The sequence below is a fragment of the Capricornis sumatraensis genome, chromosome 1 (assembly GCF_032405125.1).
Source record: "Capricornis sumatraensis isolate serow.1 chromosome 1, serow.2, whole genome shotgun sequence".
NCBI classification, from domain to species: domain Eukaryota; kingdom Metazoa; phylum Chordata; class Mammalia; order Artiodactyla; family Bovidae; genus Capricornis; species Capricornis sumatraensis.
The window spans coordinates 23844379-23868138 of NC_091069.1; the positions used below are offsets into that span (position 1 = coordinate 23844379).

The 23760-nt window shown below is 39.3% G+C and overlaps 1 protein-coding gene across 1 annotated transcript in view; it reads right to left on the reverse strand.

The window, feature by feature from the left end:
* The window catches only part of NBAS (NBAS subunit of NRZ tethering complex), a 335202-nt gene that overhangs the window by 293215 nt on the left and 18227 nt on the right, over positions 1-23760 (reverse strand). The window contains exons 7-8 of the mRNA XM_068975288.1: positions 4413-4546; positions 1828-1961 (exon numbers count right to left, since the gene is read on the reverse strand). Coding sequence (XP_068831389.1) covers positions 1828-1961; positions 4413-4546 — 268 coding nt within the window. The remainder of the gene's footprint in view (positions 1-1827; positions 1962-4412; positions 4547-23760) is intronic.

Here is a 23760-nt window from a genome sequence, read left to right on the forward strand (position 1 = left end):
AATACCATTAAACCACAGTGAGATGCCACTAAATACCCATTAAAATGTCTACAATTATAAAGACAGACACCACCAAATTTATATCCTTAAATATTGCTGAGGATGTAAAAAGCACCAGAACTTTGATAAACTATTAGCAGGACTATGAATGCTATACCCACTCTGAAAAAGGTCTGGCAATCTCTCATAAAAAACAAACTATATCCACCCTATGACTCAGGAATTCCACTCAAAGATACTAACCCAAGAGAAACGAAAGCTTTTATCCATAAAGACTTACACAAGAGTGGTCACAGCTGTTTTGTTTACAAAACTGGAAACTGAGAGCTCCATCAATAGAAGAATGGATAAACAGATCAGGAGTGCTATGGGCTGAGGATTTTTGATCCCCACAGATTGAACGTTTGTACCCCCTCAAATTCATTTAAGACCCTAATATCAATGTGATGATATCTGGAAGTGGGATCTTTGGGAGCTATTAGGTCAAGATGGGTTTAGTGTCTTTATAAGAAGAGGTTAGAGAACTAACTAGCTGTCTCTCTATCATATGTGGATATAAGGAGAAGTGGGCAGTCTGCACCCAAAAACGAGCTCTCACCAGAACCTGACCAGGCTGAAACCCTGATCTCAGACTTCCAGCCCCTAGAACTGTCAGAAGCAAATTTCTGTTATTGCTAAGCCACCCAGCTATGGTATTTTGTTATAACAACCCAAACTAAGACTAGTGAGATAGTCATACAATGAAGTACTAAGCAGCCATAAAAAGAATAAACCACTGATGCATATAAAAATAAGGATGAGTCTCAAGACATGGTGAATGAAAGAAGACAAACGAAAAGAGTACATGCTCTATGAGTCTGTTCATGTAAATCACTAGGACAGGCAAAACTAATCTATGATGAAGAAAAATTATAAATAGCAGTTCCTGTGAGGGTGGGAATGGACAAAGCTTTACTAAGAAGAGGCATGAGGGAACTTGCTTGCTTGATGGTAGTGTTCTGTATCTTGACAGGGCTTTGGATTGCACAAATGTATGCATTTGTCATAATTCACTGGCTGGTACAGTTAAGATCTGCGCATTTCACTGCATGCAAATTTTCTCAATGAAAAAAAAACTGTAAAGTACATTCTGAACTTTAATTAATCATATGCATACTAAAATATGCATGGCAACCCACTCCAGTATTCTTGCCTGGAAAATCCCATGGACGGAGGAGCCTGGTACACTACAGTCTACGCGTTCACAAAGAGTCAGACACGACTGAGCAACTTCACTATCACTATTCTAAAATAATAAGTACTGACTCTGAAATACATTAAAAATAGGACTGATTAATGGCCAGAGAACTAGATGGAAATATGACACAGTATGTACAACAAAATGCTGAACAGAATTTAAGTAGAGGCATATGAGAGCTCACTACAAAATTCTTTCAACCTTTTAAAATTATATACAGGTTTATTTAACAAAGCATAGACTAACAGCTGATCCTTTTAAATTTCTCTTAAGTGTGAATGAATATATCTCCCCTTTTTTCTTAACATACATATTTTATTGAAGTATAGTTGACTTACAATGTTTCAGGTACACAGTGAGGTAGTTCAGTAATACACATATATTATTTTTCAGATTATTTTCCATTATGGGTTGTTACAAGACACTGACTATAGGCTCCCTGTGCTATACAGTAAATCAACCTTTCTTTTATATTTGCAATTTTTCAAAATAAAATGCTGAAAGGAAAAAAAAAGCACCAAAATCTAACACTAAAGCAAGGAAGTAAACATTATTTCAAACAGGGCATCTCAAATAAAGTGTATTTTTACCTTACAAGGTAGCTTCTAAGTTCTCCTCGGTAATTGATGACCAAGAGCTCTGCAGACCACTGTGCACTTGCTTTATATTCTAAAAATATCAGCCCAGCAATGGCATAGCTCAAATCGCCTGCTAAACTAGATGCCTATGGAAGAGAGAGAAATTAAGTCACTAAAAAATACTAGATATAGGTTACCACATGTATAATGGAAGGATATTCAAGACACTGGCCTTGCCAGGCATACCTTAAGATAGCACCAGAACTGATCGTATATGAAGAATCATCTAAGGCAAAGTGCCCAGAACTACACATCCAAGTCTAGACCAGCCCTGCCAACCACAGGCTGGAACCACAACATCCTCTTTGGATGAGATGTTCACTTAATAACTGAATTTCTGTTCAGACTATATTTCCATTGCAAAATAAGAGGAGAAAAAGAAAAAAGAAAAAAACTAATTCTATCATTCAGCCTCAAAGAATTTTAAGATACAGAATTCAGACATAAGCTCTCAAATGTTACTTTCCACTGCCAGTAGTAAACCAGTGTTACATTAAAAAGAAAGACAGAAGAAGAAAGAAATCTCCAGTTATTTTCATTTGCCTAATCGGCAATTTAAAGGGAAGGACTCTTAAAACAGTCGCTCAACGCCAGCCTTTTTCCATCAACTAAATATCAGGCTATATTTGGTAGTTCTGGAGGCATGTGCACCTTAGGAATCACATTCGCCACCCTCAGTGGACCCTCACTGTCTAAAACCACTCAATAAAATATCAATAGTGTAGCCACATGCGGCTATGGAACATCTGATAGATACAAACAGAGATAAGCTAAAAACATAAAAAGACCAAATTTCAAAGACTTAGTACCGAACAAATAATGTGAAATATTTTATTGATAATTTTTACAGTCATTTCAACATGCAATCATTTTGGATATGTTAAATAAAATTAATTTCACCTGTTGAACTTAATGTTACTAAAAAATTTTACATTACATGTGATCACATTTACAGCTCACATTAAATTTCTATTGAACAGTGTTAGGGCTTCCCTGGAGAAGGCAATGGCACCCCACTCCAGTACTCTTGCCTGGAAAATCCCATGGACGGAGGAGACTGGTAGGCTGCAGTCCATGGGGTCGCTAAGAGTTGGACACGACTGAGCGACTTCACTTTCATTTTTCACTTTCATGCATTGGAGAAGGAAATGGCCACCCACTCCAGTGTTCTTGCCTGGAGAATCCCAGGGATGGGGGAGCCTGGTGGGCTGCCGTCTATGGGGTCGCAGAGTCAGACACGACTGAAGCGACTTAGCAGCAGCAGGGCTTCCCAGGTGGCGCTAGTAGTAAAGAACCCAGTGTCAATGCAGGAGATAAAAGAGATGTGAGTTCAATCTCTGGGTCAGGAAGATCCCTGGGAGGAGGGCATGGCAAACCACTCCAGTGTTCTTGCCTAGAGAATCATATGGACAGAAGGGTCTGACAGACTGCAGTCCACAGGGTCACAAAGAGTCGGACACAACTTCAGTGACTCAGCACAAACAGTGCTACTCTAGAAAATAGTAACTCAACCTTCTTTGTTTGGTTCCCCAGAACTTCTATGACATGAGCACAGTCTACTTTTTCAAGTTTTTCCACTCATTTTTTAACAAAAACCATTTTCTATATCCTTGGTTCTCACTCCCAGCTTCTCACTAGAATCAGTTGAAAGACCTGAAACATTATCCTTCAGGTCCTGCTCAGATCAATTAAGTCAGACTTTCTCTGGGTGTAGCCTGGGAAATCCAGTCATTTGTTTTGTTTCATTTTCTGTTCTTTATAAAGCTTCACAGGTGATTCTAAAAAGCAGCCAGAATTAGGACCTCTGTTCTTCCTGCCCTGTACTTTGTTCACTTGAGGAAGGAGGATACAAAGTCAAAAAAAAAAAAAAGAAAGAAAGAAAGCACTGAACTCCTAAAAGAGACACTACTTAACTGGATTACCAGGGGAAAAGTCATTTTATTCCTCACAGTTTAAGCTCTCTAAACTGTAAAATGAGGAGACTGTGTACCCAGTCTACTCAAAGGGTGTTGTGAATATCACACAGGAATATACATCAGTCGTTAACGAAATACAAAGCACTACACAAATATAAGTTACTACCACCATTAATTCTTTTTCTTCACCCTTCCTCTCAATTTCTACCTTTTTATGGTAACAAATTCTAACTCCTCTCAGGCTGGTTCTGTTCCAAGGCCCATTGACTTCTTTCCTTCACTGGAACTTTATTACCACTTTCTCCCCTCTTACTTACTACCATCTTGTCATAATGGTAGGTTAGTTTGAGAAAGCTCCGGGATTTGGTAGGGAAGGGAAGCCTGGCACACAATCCATGGGGTCGCAAAGAATCAGACACATCTGAGCGACTGAACTGAACTGATGTCTGCATAGTGCGTTTCAAAATACAAAGAAGACATATTTCATGAACAGCCCTCTAACTAGATCTAAGATCTTAACTCCACAGCTTATTATCCTGATTTATATTTCCTCTTTCATCACATTCACTCATTCATTCAAGTACCTATACATAAAAGGCAGTTTTTGGGGTATGTACATACCGGAGTAATAACGAAGAGCTCACTTCCCATGAGATCAAACACCCTCACAGTTCCCATGCTTTCAGCATAGGCCAGCAGGGTGCAGTCGTAACTCCATGCCACACGCCTCCACTGTGGTTTTGGGTCTTTCGGAACTAGAATGAAAAAGGAAGTGCTTTTATCATTATAAAGATAGTTAACGTACAGTTTCTGCAGCAAGAAGAGTATTCTAGCATGACATCATTTCCTAAAGGTCTCTAACACTCCCATTCAGGAGAAAAGAACAGCTCCCAAAAAGCTACTTCAAGGAAGAGGGGCAAAAGTAAACCATGACAAGCTTTGCCCCACTTACCTGAGAATGAAGTCTACTGACCCAGTGGTCTACTGAACGCTGACCATGTACTCATCCAGGAATGATATTCCTCAAAATACTTATGAAATTAAGAGAGATCAACAGCATAGAATATGGGCAGAAAATGATTCCAATCCAGGGAGCTAAGTTTCTCCAAAGGCAAAAATAAAAGAAAATTTCAACTGCCAATCTTTTAGATATGTATTTTATCTTTTAAATACATATTTCAAATACAGATGCTGAAGAAAAACAAAGGGAAATTATATCAACACAGTATTAGAAAGAGAAAAAACACATCTTAGGCAAGTGAATCAAGAACTGTTTGTTCTCAATCACACAATTATAAAACTTGGAGAATCAACAGCTTACTAATCCAACACCTGATTTTTTCTTCTGTTTCAAATTTTTCAGTACAATAACAGAAAGGCTACCAGCTGCAAAAGAAAAAGGGGCTGTGCAGCTCTGAACAGCATTAGGTTGGTTTGAGTTTTCTGCTGTTTCCTTTGCTTCCATTTCCCCATAATAGAATCCCAGAACTGAAGAACCAGGAAGGACCAGTGCCTTGCCTTGACCAACAAAAACTCCAAATAATTAGGAGACTCCAGGTGACGGCAGGAGTCAGGATATAAAGCCCAGAGTCTCAGCTTGCCGCTGCCCCACACACTGTTGGCTCCATTACAGCGCACACTCCCTCGGACACAGACTGGATTTAGCCTAAGGATTACTGCCTCAGAAGTGCTTCTAAGATGTTTCACCTTTTCTCTCTTCCTCTGCAAATATCCCAATTCAGGCTCATCATCTCTAGCTTAGACTCTCATAACAGCCTCCTAACAGGTCTCCCCAACTTCAGGCTCTTCCCTTCTAACCTTTCCTCAACTGTATCCTAAGTTATCTTTGTCAAAAAGAAAGGTGAACAGAGTCCATCCTTCTGCTCCTTCAAAATCCCTGGTGCTTGTCCATTTCCAACAAAACCAAGTCCAAACTCCTTCACAGACGTGAACGGCGCTTCACCAAAGGTCCCCTCAAGGATTTCCAGTCCACCTCCCACCCCTTCTCTCCATTATCCACCTTGGAACTCACGATTAACACAACCACCTGGGACGACCCAGATAATCATGATGATGTGATCACTAATCTCGAGCCAGACATCAAGTGGGCCTTAGAAAGCATCACTATGAACAAAGCTAGTGGAGGTGATGGAATTCCAGTTGAGCTGTTTCAAATCCTGAAAGATGATGCTGTGAAAGTGCTGCACTCAACATGCCAGCAAATTTGGAAAACTCAGCAGTGGCCACAGGACTGGAAAAGGGCAGGTTGCATTCCAATTCCAAAGAAAGGCAATGCCAAAGAATGCTCAAACTACCGCACAATTGCACTCATCTCACATGCTAGTAAAGTAATGCTCAAAATTTTCCAAGCCAGGCTTTAGCAATACATGAAACGTGAACTTCCTGATGTTCAAGCTGGTTTTAGAAAAGGCAGAGGAACCAGAGATCAAATTGCCAACATCCGCGGGATCATGGAAAAAGCAAGAGAGTTCCAGAAAAACATCTATTTCTGCTTTCTTGACTATGCCAAAGCCTTTGACTGTGTGGATCACAAGAAACTGTGGAAAATTCTGAAAGAGATGGGAATACCAGACCACCTGACCTGCCTCTTGAGAAAGCTGTATGCAGGTCAGGAAGCAACAGTTAGAAATGGACATGGAACAACAGACTGGTTCCAAATAGGAAAAGGAGTACATCAAGACTGTATACTGTCACCCTGCTTATTTAACTTCTATGCAGAGTACATCATGAGAAACGCTGGGCTGGAAGAAACACAAGCTGGAATCAAGATTGCCAGGAGAAATATCAATAACCTAAGATATGCAGATGACACCACCCTTATGGCAGAAAGTGAAGAGGAACTAAAAAGCCTCTTGATGAAAGTGAAAGAGAGCGAAAAAGTTGGCTTAAAGCTCAACATTCAGAAAACAAAGATCATGGCATCAGGTCCCATCACTTCATGGGAAATAGATGGGGAAACAGTGGAAACAGTGTTAGGTTTTATTTTGGGGGGCTCCAAAATCACTGCAGATGGTGACTGCAGCCATGAAATTAAAAGACGCTTACTCCTTGGAAGAAAAGTTATGACCAACCTAGATAGTATACTCAAACGCAGAGACATTACTTTGCCGACTAAGGTCCGTCTAGCCAAGGCTATGGTGTTTCCTGTGGTCATGTATGGATGTGAGAGTTGGACTGTGAAGAAGGCTGAGCACCAAAGAATTGATGCTTTTGAACTGTGGTTTTGGAGAAGACTCTTGAGAGCCCCTCGGACTGCAAGGAGATCCAACCAGTCCATTCTGAAGGAGATCAACCCTGGGATTTCTTTGGAAGGAATGATGCTAAAGCTGAAGCTCCAGTACTTTGGCCACCTCATGCAAAGAGTTGACTCATTGAAAAAGACTCTGATGCTGGGAGGGATTGGGGGCAGGAGGAGAAGGGGACGACAGAGGACGAGATGGCTGGATGGCATCATGGACTCGATGGACGTGAGTCTGAGTGAACTCCGGGAGATGGTGATGGACAGGGAGGCCTGGCGTGCTGCGATTCATGGGTTCTCAAAGAGTCGGACACAACTGAGTGACTGAAATGAACCTAGAAGGTTCATTTCCAATGTTATTCAAAGGCTTCTTGTTGGTGACAACCATCTGTGGTAACAAACTGTCACCTCATCCTTCTTTGACACTTATCAAAACAGATCACCCTCCTCTCTGTGCCCCCAAATATGCCCTACAAAAGTCCCTCAGCATTTATCACATCAGACGATGTGCTTACATGAGTGTTTTCCCCACAAGTCTCTGAGACAAGCTCTTACTCGACAGTGCCATTCCAGGACCTGGAACAAGATGTCTCACTAATGAGCAAAGCCCAAGAAAAATCTGTAATAATGGTAAGAGTTTACCATTCCTTAGGGACTAACAAACAAATAAACATGAATTATATAACTGAAGTCCTTTTCCCACCTTAAAGAAGAATATTATAGAATTCAAACCTCCCTCTTATCTCTACAATATATGTAAAATATGTTCTGTTTATGGGAAAAATATACACGACTTCCTTGAGAATCTTCATTCTATTTTTCAAAAGGTGAAACGCATACTAAAAAAGCCAAGAGAGCCTTGAATACAGGAGGGTCTAGTGAATTTTAAGCCTAACAAAGAACTGCATACACTTTGGAAAAGCAATTTTTAAGATGACAATAAAGTGAAAAAAAAGTCACTTCTCTGTCCTCACATACCTCTAAAAGAAATAATGAAACCTGTAAGTAAATTTATGCACAGGATGATAACAACACAGAACTCCGAGACTCATATACACACAGATGCTATAGGAATACCAGCACAGGACAATTTAATGTCTGAAAAATATTAATGTGCTAAACAAACACCGCAACATTTTTCCATTATTTCTGTTTTAGCTGTGATAACACATCTTTCCTCTTATTTCATTTTTGTAGGAGGATAAACAGATTTACATACAATATTCTGTATCTGTCTGAAATAAGCCCCATCTGAAGGGAATTTGTTTTTACTATCACTTCTAGTTATAAACCAGCCGCTCCAGAAAACTCAGCATGTGTTCTCACCCAAATAAAGATATGTTTTCACTACAAGATAAAATTTCACCTAACAACATGAAAATGAAGATGGTATCACCAGATCTTTCCAGCATTCTGCACGGTTTTCAGAGAGGAGTGAACAGCACAGATTTTTACAAAGTCAGCGTCAATGGAGTTTTCTGAAAGTGTTCAAAAAGGCTGATGATAAGAGTTCACCAGCAATCTGACAATTATCCCATTCCTGGAGAAGCCGTTTATACCTGCTCTCATCCAGGACCAGCTGCTGAGCTTGCCTCCACCTCAGAGCTTCCATCCACTCGGCCTGGAACTCTCTTCCCCTGAACCCGTCCCAGGCTCCTTTCCATTTTTCACATCTCCGTTTAAATCTCACTTGCTCAGGCAGCGTTCTCCAGCTGCCCTGTCTCAGCAGCCTCAAGGCCCCCTGTTCTCCTCCATTCCGATAATTTCCTGTCTTTCACAGCCCTTATCCCATATCAGTATATATGTCTACTTCTCACTGTCTGCCTTGTGCATTAAACTATTAATTCCACAGCGTCAGATGCTGTGTCCATTCTGTTCATAACTTTATCATCAGCGCCTCATACTCTGCTGGTACACAACAGCAGCCCAGGGCTGAAGAAGCACACTGCAGTCCAGTGCTCATGTACCCAAATTAGAAATGGAAAAGGGAAAGAACTGAAAATAAGGAACCATGGGCTTTATTCTCAGTGCTGCTGTAAAACGGCTGGGTGTGACCATGGGGCGAACACCAAGGGTTCAATGAACACTGTCTCCCAAACATTCTCTGACTCTGACATCAAGAACCAGTGAGCAAGAACAAACTAGTAGGACTAGAAGACACACAGAGGAGTTAATCATCTAAATGTTCCAAGCAACATTTTTGAACAGTGCTGGTAGCACATGAGAAAAGTTATACAGTCCTAGGTGAAGGTAAGGTGAAGTCGCTCAGTCGTATCCGACTCTTTGCGACCCCATGGACTGTAACCTACTAGGCTTCTCCATCCATGGGATTCTCCAGGCAAAAATACTGGAGTGGAATGCCATTTCCTTCTCCAGGGGATCTTCCCAACCCAGGGATCGAACCCAGGTCTCCCACATTGGAGGCAGACGCTTTAACCTCTGAGCCACCAGGGAAGCCTATACAGCCCTAGAACAAGGAAGTTCTAAAGCATAACAAAGTTTGAAACTATAAAGGAAAAAAAGAATGACAAGAGTGGCTACTGCTCCCCCCGCCAACAACAACAACAAAAAAAACCTCTCTGTGAAAATAAGACATAATAAATTTAAAAGGCAAATGGATTTGGAAAAATATCTACAACAAATGACAAAGGATAGCATTCACACTATAATACAGAAATAATTAGAAAATAGTCAAATAAGGACACAGTCAATAAAGAAAAGTCAAGTAATCCAAGAGGAATATAGACAAAAGGATATGATCTAACAATTCACATACACACACATACAAAGAAAATAGCCACTTAACATACATTTTACCTAATAAATAAAGATAAGCAAATTAGAAATGAGATGCTTTTTTCCCCTCTGCTAACCTGATATTTTAGAAAACAGGTAACTCATGGTGCTGATTTGTACAGTCAGTGAGATAAACTTCCTAGCTCATTTGATCAACTTACTGGAAACCTAAGAGTTTCAAATTTTTGGAGGAGTCAGACAGAAAATATAATTGTTTTGTTTATAACATATAATTTTACCAAATAATTTTCATAATTAGTTTGAGAGGAAGGTTTTCCCTTCTTCCAGAAAACACAAGATTCAAACTTGTAATTTTTCAGATAGAAACCATAAAAGTTATAAGCATATTTGCTGGTTCATTCAGTCCTTTTTTAACTTTTGTGAAGTCATCAGATTTTTCATTAGACTACCAGGACATATCAAAATGCTAAGAACTCCATATAATTTCTAGGATATCTGTATTAGTAATTTTACCATACATTATAACATGAGTGGATTTATTACTCATTTAATAATCTTTTTTCATGTAATTTAACCAAGCAAACAAACACAATTTAATATCTCTCTTTGGGATGTTTCAGGGGTCCTCTAAAGCACCCCAAAGTTAGCTAGAGGTCAAAAGAACTTCAAAAGAATTCTATTTAGGAAGTTTTATAAAAAAGATCAATTAAAAGGGTTTAGAACATTTGGTCAGGTTTAGTCAATGTTGATGGGTGTATCATTTAGCTTGTTGATATGTCACAATAGGCGTAAATACCAAGGCTCAAGGTCTAGTGAAAGTCAGCTCCGCCATCTTGGCCCTAGTTGACTCTAACCAGTTTTCTTACGGCTGTGTCATTTCTAACAAAATCCGTTTATCTAACTAATTGTAATCCAATTTTAGAAAATCCTGATCATGCATAACTCTTTTTAGTATTTTTTTCATAACTTTTTCTTCCTTTTTTTTTTTTTTACTGAAAACACACTTCCTACTTTCCTTTAGCAACCAAGAACTAACTTTTATATTAGCATTTTATAGATTGGTGAGCATAAATACCAGTGATAATTTCTAAAACCCTTGCTTTCTTAGAACATTTTAGGATGGCACCAAACATTATTCATTTATAGTCCCAAATTTCTTTAGTTTCTCTGTAAAAGGAAATTAGTGTTTAGTAGTAAATGTTTCAAAATCGTATTTTATTTGGAAATGACCTAACTATTCAATAGACTTCCAACACTTAGCACACTTGGCACAACCCTTAGAAATTTAAGTTACACCAATCTGGAGAGACTATTTTAGACAGATATTTCTAAAGAATAATTATTCTTAATAGACTTTATATAAAAGCTCATATCTTATTTACATTTTTTTTAGAAGTTTCTTCACTCAAGGTAATTTCCTTGTTGACAAATTTGTAACAGATATAATATTTAACTTATATTAAACCTAGGTACAATGAAAATATTCTACTTACTGTTAAATACTCTAAGACATGTCTATATTAGATAGGTCAACAAACAAACATTAATCAGGTATTTAATACTGAATATTTCCCAGTTCACATGAACCTGAAATTTACTGTTTAATTTAGAATTATTTGATTTGTAAGCACTTAATTTAGTTATATTTGATTAAAATGAGGGTAATTTTAGGGAGAAAAAGATGTTTAATAAATGTTAAATCCAAGTTTGTTAATGGAGGTCTACCAATGGAGGTAGTAAGACTCATTTCTTGGATAGTTCTTTGCTATTATGTGATAATGTAAAATTTAATTGAATTCTTAAAGAACACCCTAAGTTTGTTTCTGAAGCTTATCTCAGTAATGTATTTTTGGATGAAGATCAGATGCCTCATGATCTGCAACCAGGACTAGAAAAAGACATAATTTAAGGGACTGTCTCCAACCTGGAAGGAAGGACTTTTTTATCACGTACTCTTAACTAGCTCGGGCTTCCCCGCCGGCTCAGAGGGTAAAGTGTCTGCCTACAATGCAGGAGACCCAAGTTCGATTCCTGGGTCGGGAAGATCCCCTGGAGAAGGAAATGACAACCCACTCCAGTACTCTTGCCTGGAAAACCCCATGGACTGAGAAGTCTGGTAGGCTACAGTCCATGGGGTCGCAAAGAGTCGGACACGACTGAGCAACTTCACTTTCACTCATGGTGCTGATAGTGGAAAAAGAATGGCTTCACTCACACCTTTTACCTGGTTGTATGAAGTATAACTTTCAGGAAGGAAACATGGCAGTAGCTACATTTTGAATACTATACCCACGGACAAACAGGATGTCTTTTCCAGCATTGTTACAAGGGGAAGGAGACAAAGATAAGCAGAGAAAGAAAAAAATAAGCCACAGTACACCACCTAAATTTCCACTAATAGGGAAACAGATAAATAAAATGGGGTTCACATTCTATGAAGAATGCAAATTAAGATAATACAATCTTGTTACTTTTCGATTTCTTCATTATTTGAATTTGTTACAATTATGTACTGCTTTTGTAATTAAAAGAAAAAAAAAAAAAACAGAGTAACTAGTTTCAGATTAGGCCTCCCAGCATAAAAATAAAATATGGCAAAGAATTATTTTCAGATGGTTTATTACAAGCAGGACAAGATGTGATGACAGGGAGAAAGGGAAACGGATGAGGTGAGACCCAGGCTCACCCTCGCTATCTGCCAGGAAGCACTTTCTCCACTACGATGTATGAAGAGAGACCTCAGACAGGACATGAAGTCTCACTGAACTGCGATGAAGGTTAGAGTTTAGAGCTACTAAGCTGACTAGAATCCACAAGGCAACCTTCCAGACGAAAGTGGGTAAGGCCTGAAGCAGGATACAGCATGCTTGGGGTTGGTGCATGGGGATGACCCACTGAGATGTTATGGGGAGGGAGGTGGGAGGGGGGTTCATGTTTGGGAACACATGTAAGAATTAAAGATTTTAAAATTTAAAAAAAAAAAAAATTAAAAAAAAAATAAAGAAATGCAACACAAAAAAAAATAATAAAATAAAAAAATAAAAAATAAAAAGCAACTATACTCCAATAAGAATTTTTTTAATTAAATGAGATAATCATACACCCAAAATAAAAGTAAATGATGTCTATTAAAAAAAAAAAATAGTTAGTCTGTAACAAGCAAAACTTGGAGTTCTCCTTCCTCACTCCTCTGCTTCCAGTTGACTTTTCTTTGCTGCTTTCATCAGAAGGAACAGTGACACCTAAGTGCCTGACACATAGTGGATTCTTCATAGATGATTAAAATAAAAGTGGTCCTTAGCTAAATGTCATAGTCTAGGCTCAGATAATAAAAATTAAAATTAATATTTCTCTACAAAAAAAAAAAAAAAAAGGGAATGCTGAAAGTCTGCGGAGAGGAATCCCTGGGTCTTTGGCCAAACAACTTTGCACACACTTGGAGAGGATGAGTATCGGAGGGAGAACGACTATCAGATCTTGGGGATGATCTGAAATGGTAATAAGTTCCAGCTAGCCACAGTGGAGAGACTTCACTGAACACTTTGAGCATTTCTAAGAGACCCTGGACAGGCCTCATCATAAAGTAGAACTGATCTAACCCTAAAATAAAAGCTACTGTAAACCATATCCTACAACACTGATAAGTCTTAAAAAATTAAGCCAATCCACAAAGAAATTAACTTTCCAAAACAAAATGCAATACTCTTAGGAAAAGATAACAAATACCAGACACTCTATAACACAGCACCCATAATGTTGAGCATATAGTCTAAAGTTGCAAAGTATGTGAAGCAGGAAAGCATAACTCATATCATGAAAAAAAAAAGAAACCTGTCAATAGAAATATACCTAGAAATGATACTTATCGAGGAATAAGCAGACAAGGACATCAAAATAGCTATTATATATTTTGGGATACAAAGGAAAGTATAAACAAACCGAATAAATAGGGAATCAAAAGAATCTGACAGAAACTATAAATGCCAAATTATTGAAATGAAAAAAGGAAATACCTGAAATGGAAAATCCATTGGATGGACTTAAAAGCACATTAAACAAAAGTTTAAACTGATACCTTGAAAACTTCACAAAATAAACTACATAAATTAAAAAAGAGAGGGGAAAACTGAAAAATTCTATAGAGTATCAGTAACCAGTGGAATAATCACAACCAATCTATAAGTGCCAGAAGAGGGGAAAGAGATTGAGTTAGAAAACTTTATTTGTATTTTAAATAACACCCATAAAGTTGTGAATGTGATGAAATCTACAAATCCACTGATCTTAGAGGCTTAATGGACCTATAGGAAGATAAAGTGGAAAAATGATGTCAAGTCTATTGTTAGGGGAAGCACACTGATTGAAACCACACACCCTGGCCAGGTACCATAGTAACTATTCGCATGAGTTGTTTTATGACAGGAGGTCCTGGTAAGGAACATGGAACTAATAAGCCTCCACCAACCAAAGAGTTCGGGAAAGGTCAAAAGGAGACACCACATGTCCAACCACCTCCCAGAATCTTTCTCTCTGGCATCCATCTTGGCTGAACAAGGCATGCACCACCAGGAAGGATTGTGAGTCAGAATGATTGGCTAAAAACAACCCGGAAACTAATCCCATCACCATAAAACCCGAGACTGCAAGATGTGACACAGCAGTTCTCCTGGGTTCCCTTACCATCCTGCTCTCTACCCAGGTGCCCTTTCCCAAAAAAATCTCTTGCTTTGTTGGCACATGTGTCTCCTCGGACAATTAATTTCCGAGCATTTGACAAGAGCCCAGTTTCGGGCCCTGGAAGAGGTCCCCATTCCTGCCACAATATGATAGTCAAATTTCTAAAATCAGTGAAAAAGAGAAAATCTCAGAAACAGCTGGAAAAAAGAGACATTACCTACAGGAAAACAGTAATAGAAATGGCTGTTAATTTCTCATCAAAACAATGCAATGACATCTTTAAAGAGCTGAAAGAAAAAAACAGTCAACCTGGAATTCTATATCCAGAGAAGATACTTTACAAAAAGGAAGGCAAAAATCAAAAATGGTTTCAGATCAACAGACCTGCATTATAAGAAATATTAAATAAGGACTTCAAGTTGAAGAGAAACACTATCAAATGGAAACTTTCACAAAAAGAAAAAGTTGAAAATAACAGAGATGGAAAATAGAAGAAAAAATAAGAGATCCATCCTTGTTTAATTCCTTAGTTAGATGACAAAAAAATAATAATATACTGTAGAGGTTTAACATTTATTTAAAAAGTTAGAAAACAGTACAAAGGAGTAAGAGGGAACAGATATACACTGCATAATTAAATTTTAAATGTACATTGTAAATCCCAGAAAAAATGCTAAAAGGAACAGGAGAGATAGGACAAATAGAAAAATAAGACACAATATATAATGAATAATGCAATAAATGAGATCAAAAACCCTCTGGAGGGAACAAATAGTAGAAAAACGGAGGCAGAAGATAGGATTAGTGAGGTAGAAGATAGAATGGTAGAAATAAATGAATCAGAGAAGAAAAAAGAAAAACGAATTAAAAGAAATGAGGACAATCTCATAGAACTCTGGGACAATGTTAAACGCCCCAACATTCGAATCATAGGCATCCCAGGAGACAAAAAGAAAGACCATGAGAAAATACTTGAGGAGATAATAGTTGAAAAGTTCCCTAAAATGGGGACGGAAATAATTACCCAAGTCCAAGAAACCCAGAGAGTCCCAAACAGGATAAACCCAAGGCAAAACACCCCAAGACACATATTAATCAAATTAACAAAGATCAAACATAAAGAACAAATATTAAAAGCAGCAAGGGAAAAACAACAAATAACACACAATGGGATGCCATAAGGATAACAGCTGATCTTTCAATAGAAACTCTTCAGGCCAGGAGGGAATGACAAGACATACTTAAAGTGATGAAAGAAAATAACCTACAGCCCAGATTACTGTACCCATCAAGGATCTCATTCAAATATGAAGGAGAAATCAAAAGCTTTACAGACAAGCAAAAGCTGAGAGAATTTAGCACCACCAAACCAGCTCTCCAACAAATGCTAAAGGATCTTCTCTAGACAGGAAACACAAAAAGGGTGTATAAACTCAAACCCAAAACAATAGAGTAAGTGGCAATGGGATCATACTTATCAATAATTACCTTAAACGTAAATGGCTTGAATGCCCCAACCAAAAGACAAAGACTGGCTGAATGGATACAAAAACAAGATCCCTATATATGTTGTCTACAAGAGACCCACCTCAAAACAAGAGACACATACAGACTGAAAGTGAAGGGCTGGATAAAGATATTCCACGCAAATAGAGACCAAAAGAAAGCAGGAGTAGCAATACTCTTATCAGATAACATAGACTATAAAACAAAGGCTGTGAAAAGAGACAAAGAAGGACACTACATAATGATCAAAGGATCAATCCAAGAAGAAGATATAACAAATATAAATATACATGCACCCAATATAGGAGCACCGCAATATGTAAGACAAATGCTAACAAGCATGAAAGGGGAAATTAACTACCCAATCAAAAAATGGGCCAAAGAACTAACCAGACATTTCTCCAAAGAAGACATACAGAGGGCTAACAAACACATCAAAAGATGCTCAACATCACTCATTATCAGAGAAATGCAAATCAAAACCACAATGAGGTACCATGTCACGCCAGTCAGAATGGCTGTTATCCGAAAGTCTACAAGCAATAAAAGCTGGAGAGGATGAGGAGAAAAGGTAACCCTCTTACACTGCTGGTGGGAATGCAAACTAGTACAGCCACTATGGAGAACAGTGTGGAGATTCCTTAAAAAACTGGAAATAGAACTGCCTTATGACCCAGCAATCCCACTGCTGGGCATACACACCGAGGAAACCAGAACTGAAAGAGACACATGTATGCCAATGTTCATCACAGCACTGTTTATAATAGCCAGGACATGGAAGCAACCTAGATGTCCATGAGCAGACTAATGGATAAGAAAGCTGTGATACATATACACAATGGAGTATTACCCAGCCATTAAAAAAAAATACGTTTGAATCAGTTCTAATGAGGTGGATGAAACTGGAGCCTATCATACGGAGTGAAGTAAGCCAGCGCAGGCCCAGGAGGGCCTAGAGGAGCTATCCCACGTTGAAGGTCAGGAACGGCGGCAGTAAGGAGATACCCCTCGTCCAAGGTAAGGAGCAGCGGCTGTGCTTTGCTGGAGCAGCCATGAAGAGATACCACATGCACAAGGTAAGAGAAACCCAAAGAAAGATGGTAGGTGTTGCAAGAGGGCATCAGAGGGCAGACACACTGAAACCATAATCACAGAAAACTAGTCAATCTAATCACACTAGGAACACAGCCTTGTCTAACTCAATGAAACCAAGCCATGCCTGTGGGGCCACCCAAGACGGGCGGGTCACGGTGGAGAGGTCTGACAGAGCGTGGTCCACTGGAGAAGGGCATGGCAAGCCTTCAGTATTCTGGCCTTGAGAACCCCATGAACAATATGAAAAGGCAAAATGATAGGATACCAAAAGAGGAACTCCCCAGGTCAGTAGGTGCCCAATATACTACTGGAGATCAGTGGAGAAATAACTCCAGAAAGAAAGAAGGGATGGAGCCAGAGCAAAAACAATACCCAGCTGTGGATGTGACTGGTGATAGAAGCAAGGTCCGATGCTGTAAAGAGCAATATTGCATAGGAACCTGGAATGTCAGGTCCATGAATCAAGGCAAATTGGAAGTGGTCAAACAGGAGATGGCAAGGGTGAACGTCAACATTCTAGGAATCCGTGAACTAAAATGGACTGGAATGGGTGAACTTAACTCAGATGACCATTATATCTACTACTGCGGGCAGGAATCCCTCAGGAGAAATGGAGTCGCCATCATGGTCAACAAAACAGTCCGAAATGCAGTACTTGGATGCAATCTCAAAAACAACAGAATGATCTCGGTCCGTCTCCAAGGCAAACCATTCAATAGCACAGTAATCCAAGTCTGTGCCCCAACCAGTAATGCTGAAGAAGCTGAAGTTGAATGGTTTTATGAAGACCTACAAGACCTTTTAGAACTAACACCCAAAAAAGATGTTCTTTTCATTATAGGCGACTGGAATGCAAAAGTAGGAAGTCAAGAAACACCTGGAGTAACAGGCAAATTTGGCCTTGGAATGCGGAATGAAGCAGGGCAAAGACTAATAGAGTTTTGCCAAGAAAATGCACTGGTCATAGCAAACACCCTCTTCCAACAACACAAGAGAAGACTCTACACATGGACATAACCAGCTGGTCAATGCCAAAATCAGATTGATTATATTCCTTGCAGCCAAAGATGGAGAAGCTCTATACAGTCAACAAAAACAAGACCAGGAGCTGACTGTAGCTCAGATCATGAACTCCTTATTACCAAATTCAGGCTCAAACTGAAGAAAGTAGGGAAAACTGCTAGATCAAATTGCTTATGATTATACAGTGGAAGTGAGAAATAGATTTAAGGGCCTAGATCTGATAGATGGAGTGCCTGATAAACTATGGACTGAGGTTTGTGACACTGTACAGGAGACAGGGATCAAGACCATACCCATAGAAAAGAAATGCAAAAAAGCAAAATGGCTGTCTGGGGAGGCCTTACAAATAGCTGTGAAAAGGAGAGAAGCAAAAAGCAAAGGAGAAAAGGAACGATATAAGCATCTGAATGCAGAGTTCCAAAGAATAGCAAGAAGAGATAAGAAAGCCTTCCTCAGCCATCAATGCAAAGAAATAGAGGAAAACAACAGAATGGGAAAGACTAGAGATCTCTTCAAGAAAATTAGAGATCCCAGAGGAACATTTCATGCAAAGATGGGCTCGATAAAGGACAGAAATGGTATGGACCTAACAGAAGCAGAAGATATTAAGAAGAGGTGGCAAGAACACATGGAAGAACTGTACAAAAAAGATCTTCATGACCCGGATAAACATGATGATGTGACCACTAATCTCAAGCCAGACATCCTGGAATGTGAAGTCAAGTGGGCCTTAGAAAGCATCACTATGAACAAAGCTAGCGGAGGTGATGGAATTCCAGTTGAGCTGTTTCAAATCCTGAAAGATGATGATGTGAAAGTGCTGCACTCAATATACCAGCAAATTTGGAAAACTCAGCAGTGGCCACAGGAGGGGAAAAGGTCAGTTTTCATTCCAATTCCAAAGAAAGGCAATGCCAAAGAACGCTCAAACTACCTCACAATTGCACTCATCTCACATGCTAGTAAAGTAATGCTCAATATTCTCCAAGCCAGGCTTCAGCAATACGTGAACCGTGAACTCCCTGATGTTCAAGCTGGTTTCAGAAAAGGCAGAGGAACCAGAGATCAAATTGCCAACATCCGCTGGATCATCGAAAAAGCAAGAGAGTTCCAGAAAAACATTCTATTTCTGCTTTCTTGATTATGCCAAAGCCTTTGACTGTGTGGATCACAAGAAACTGCGGAAAATCCTGAAAGAGATGGGAATACCAGACCACCTGACCTGCCTCTTGAGAAAGCTGTATGCAGGTCAGGAAGCAACAGTTAGAACTGGACATGGAACAATAGACTGGTTGCAAACAGGAAAAGGAGTACATCAAGGCTGTATATTGTCACCCTGCTTATTTAACTTCTATGCAGAGTACATCATGAGAAACGCTGGGCTGGAAGAAACACAAGCTGGAATCAAGATTGCCGCAAGATATATCAATCACCTCAGATATGCAGATGACACCACCTTTATGGCAGAAAGTGAAGAGGCGCTAAAAAGCCTCTTGATGAAAGTGAAAGAGGAGAAAGAAAAAGTTGGCTTAAAGCTCAACATTCAGAAAACGAAGATCATGGCATCAGGTCCCATCACTTCATGGGAAATAGATGGAGAAACAGTGGAAACTGTGTCAGACTTTATTTTGGGGGACTCCAAAATCACTGCAGATGGTGACTGCAGCCATGAAATTAAAAGACGCTTACTCCTTGGAAGAAAAGTTATAACCAACCTAGATAGCATATTCAAAAGCAGAGACGTTACTTTGCCAACTAAGGTCCGTCTAGTCAAGGCTATGGTTTTTCCTGCGGTCATGTATGGATGTGAGAGTTGGACTGTGAAGGCTGAGTGCCAAAGAATTGATGCTTTTGAACTGTGGTGTTGGAGAAGACTCTTGAGAGTCCCTTGGACTACAAGGAGATCCAACCAGTCCATTCTGAAGGAGATCAACCCTGGGATTTCTTTGGAAGGAATGATGCTAAAGCTGAAACTCCAGTACTTTGGCCACCTCATGCGAAGAGTTGACTCATTGGAAAGGGATGGGGGCAGGAGGAGAAGGGGGACGACCCAGGATGAGATGGCTGGATGGCATCACTGACTCAATGGACGTGAGTCTGAGTGAACTGATGCTGGGAGGGATTGGGAGCAGGAGGAGAAGGGGATGACCCAGGATGAGATGGCTGGATGGCATCACTGACTCGATGGACGTGAGTCTGAGTGAACTCCGGGAGGTGGTGATGAACAGGGAGGCCTGGCGTGCTGCGATTCATCGGATCGGAAAGAGTTGGACACGACTGAGCGACTGAACTGAACTGAACGTATATACATGGAATTTAGAAAGATGGTAACAATAACCCTGTATGCAAGACAGCAAAAGAGACACAGATGTATAGAACAGTCTTTCGGACTCTGTGGGAGAGGGAGAGGGTGGGATGATTTGGGAGAATTTTGGCATTGAAACATGTATAATATCATATGTGAAACGAATCGCCAGACCAGGTTCAATGCATGAGACAGGATGCTAGGGGCTGGTGTACTGGGATGACCCAGAGGGATGGTATGGGGAGGGAGGTGGGAGGGTGGTTCAGGATATGGGACACGTGTACACCCGTGGCAGATTCATGTTGATGTATGGCAAAACCAATACAATATTGTAAAGTAATTAGCCTCCAATTAAAATAAATAAATTTATATTTTAAAAAATAATTTAAAAAAAGAAAAATAAGACAGTAAACGCCAACCAGCTCAGTAATTTCATTAAATGTAAATATCCTAAACATTACAATTAAATGACAGAAATTGTCAGACTGAAAATAAAAGCATGACTCAAGTTATATGATTTCTACAAGACCAAGAGATGTACATTTAATTGATACACAGAAAAATGCAAAAGAGGAGATAAAGATATGTCATGCAAATGCTAATCATAAAAAAGCGAGAGCAATTATATCAGACAAAACAGAATTCAACTGTAATACTATTAGACAACATAGAATAATATTAGACAAAGAGTATTCCTGGAAATAGGGATATTCCATCACAATAAAGGAGCCATTTCCTCAAGACAATAAAATAATATGTGCAGATACCTAAAAACTAGAACCCCTAAATATCAATACATAAAGACTGATAGAACTAAAGGTAAGATAAACAAATATGCAATTGTATTTGGAAACGTCAACCCTCTCTCAGGAACTGATAAAACAACTAGATAGAAAATTAGTATATATAAAAGTTTGAACAGCTCTGACACCCAGTTCAATGTAATTAACACTTATACACCACTATATTCAATATCTGCACCCCATATCGGAGAAGGCAATGGCACCCCACTCCAGTACTCTTGCCTGGAAAATCCCATGGACGGAGAAGCCTGGTGGGGAGCAGTCCATGGGGTCGCTAAGGGTCGGACACGACTGAGCGACTTCACTTTCACTTTTCACTTTCATGCATTGGACAAGGAAATGGCAACCCACTCAAGTGTTCTTGCCTGGAGAATCCCAGGGATGGGGGAGCCTGGTGGGCTGCCGTCTATGGGGTCACATAGAGTCGGACATGACTGAAGTGACTTAGCAGCAGCAGCAGCAGCACCCCATATGCAATAATCAAATTCTGAAGACAGAATTCTTTTGAAGACAGACAATATGCTGCTATGTATAAATCAAACTTTAATAAATTTAAAAGGTTAAAATCATATCAAATATGTTCTTCAATCCCAAGAGAATTAAATTAGATAACAAAAATGCTTATATTAACACAAGCTTAAATGCTTACAGAGAAAAAAGATTTAAACTCAATGATCTAAACTTCCATCTTCCATCTAGACAAATATAAGCAAATTAAATCTCATAGAAGAAAGGAAATAGAGCAAAAATCAGGAGAATAGAAAATGAAACCAAAATCTATTTTTATTGAGTATTAATAAACTGATAAAAACCTGGCTTCACTGACCAAGAGAAAAGGGAACACAAATTACCAGTATCAAGAATAAAAGCAGAACATCACTACAGATCTGACATAAAATAAAAGGTAACGAAGAAACATTACAACTTTATGCCAATACATAGTAAAATATAGACGGAAATTCCATAAAAGATGGGAATTAAAAGAAGAGGAAATTTAAGTTTTTAAAAGCCTTATATCTATTTTTAAATTTTAATTAAGAATTATCAATAAAAACCTACCCACAAAACTCTAGTTTCACTGGTGAATTCTACCAAACAATTAAGAAAGTATTCCAATTCTACATGCTAGTAAAATAATGCTCAAAATTCTCCAAGCCAGGCTTCAGCAATACGTGAAACGTGAACTCCCTGATGTTCAAGCTGGTTTTGGAAAAGGCAGAGGAACCAAAGATCAAACTGCCAACATCTGCTGGATCATCGAAAAAGCTAGAGAGTTCCCGAAAAACATCTATTTCTGCTTTATTGACTATGCCAAAGCCTTTAATTGTGTGGATCACAACAAGCTGTGGAAAATTGTTAAAGAGTAGGAATACCAGACCACCTTACCTGCCTCCTAAGAAATCTGTATGCAGGTTAAGAAGCAACAGTTAGAACTGGACATGGAAAACACACTGGTTCCAAATAGGAAAAGGAGTATGTCAAGGCTGTATATTGTCACCCTGCTTATTTTACTTATATGCAGAGTACATCATGAGAAATGCTGGGCTGGATGAAGCACAAGCTGGAATCAAGATTGCCGGGAGAAATATCAATAACCTCAGATACGCAGACGACAACACCCATATGGCAGAAAGTGAAGAAGAACTGAAGAGCCTCTTGATGAAAGTGAAAGAGGCTAGTGGAAAAGTTGGCTTACAGCTCAACATTCAGAAAATGAAGATCATGGCATCCAGTCCCATCACTTCATGGCAAATAGATGGGGAAACAGTGGAAACAGTGTCAGTCTTTATTTTGGGGGCTCCAAAATCACTGCAGATGGTAACTGCAGCCATAAAATTAAAAGACGCTTACTCCTTGGAAGGAAAATTATGACCAACCTAAACAGCATGTTAAAAAGCAGAGACATTACTTTGTCAGCAAAGGTCCGTCTAGTGAAGGCTATGGTTTTTTCCATAGTCATGTATGCATGTGAGAGCTGGACTATAAGGAAAGCTGAGCACCTAAGAATTGATGCTTTTGAACTGTGGTGTTGGAGTAGACTCTTGTGAGTCCCTTGGACTGCAAGGAGATCCAGCCAGTCCATCCTAAAGGAGTCAGTCCTGGGTGTTCATTGGAAGGACTGATGTTGAAGCTGAAACTCCAATACTTTGGCCACCTGATGTGAAGAGCTGACTCACTGAAAAGACCCTGATGCTGGGAAAGATTGAGGGCAGGAGGAGAAGGGGATGACAGAGGATGAGATGGTTGGATGGCATCACCGACTCAATGGACATGAGTTTGGGTAAACTCTGGGAGCTGGTGATGGACAGGGAACCTGGTGTGCTGCCGTCCATGGGGACGCAGAGTCGGACACGACTGAGCGACTGAACTGAACTGAACACAAAGTCTTACAGAAAACAAAAGGGAACACTTGACAACTCATATTTTGAGACCAGCACTATTCCAGTGGTTAACCATAAAAACATTACCAAAATAAAAATCTATAAACCAATATCTCCAGTGGCAAAGACAGGTAACAATAATATGCTATCTGTTATAAACAAT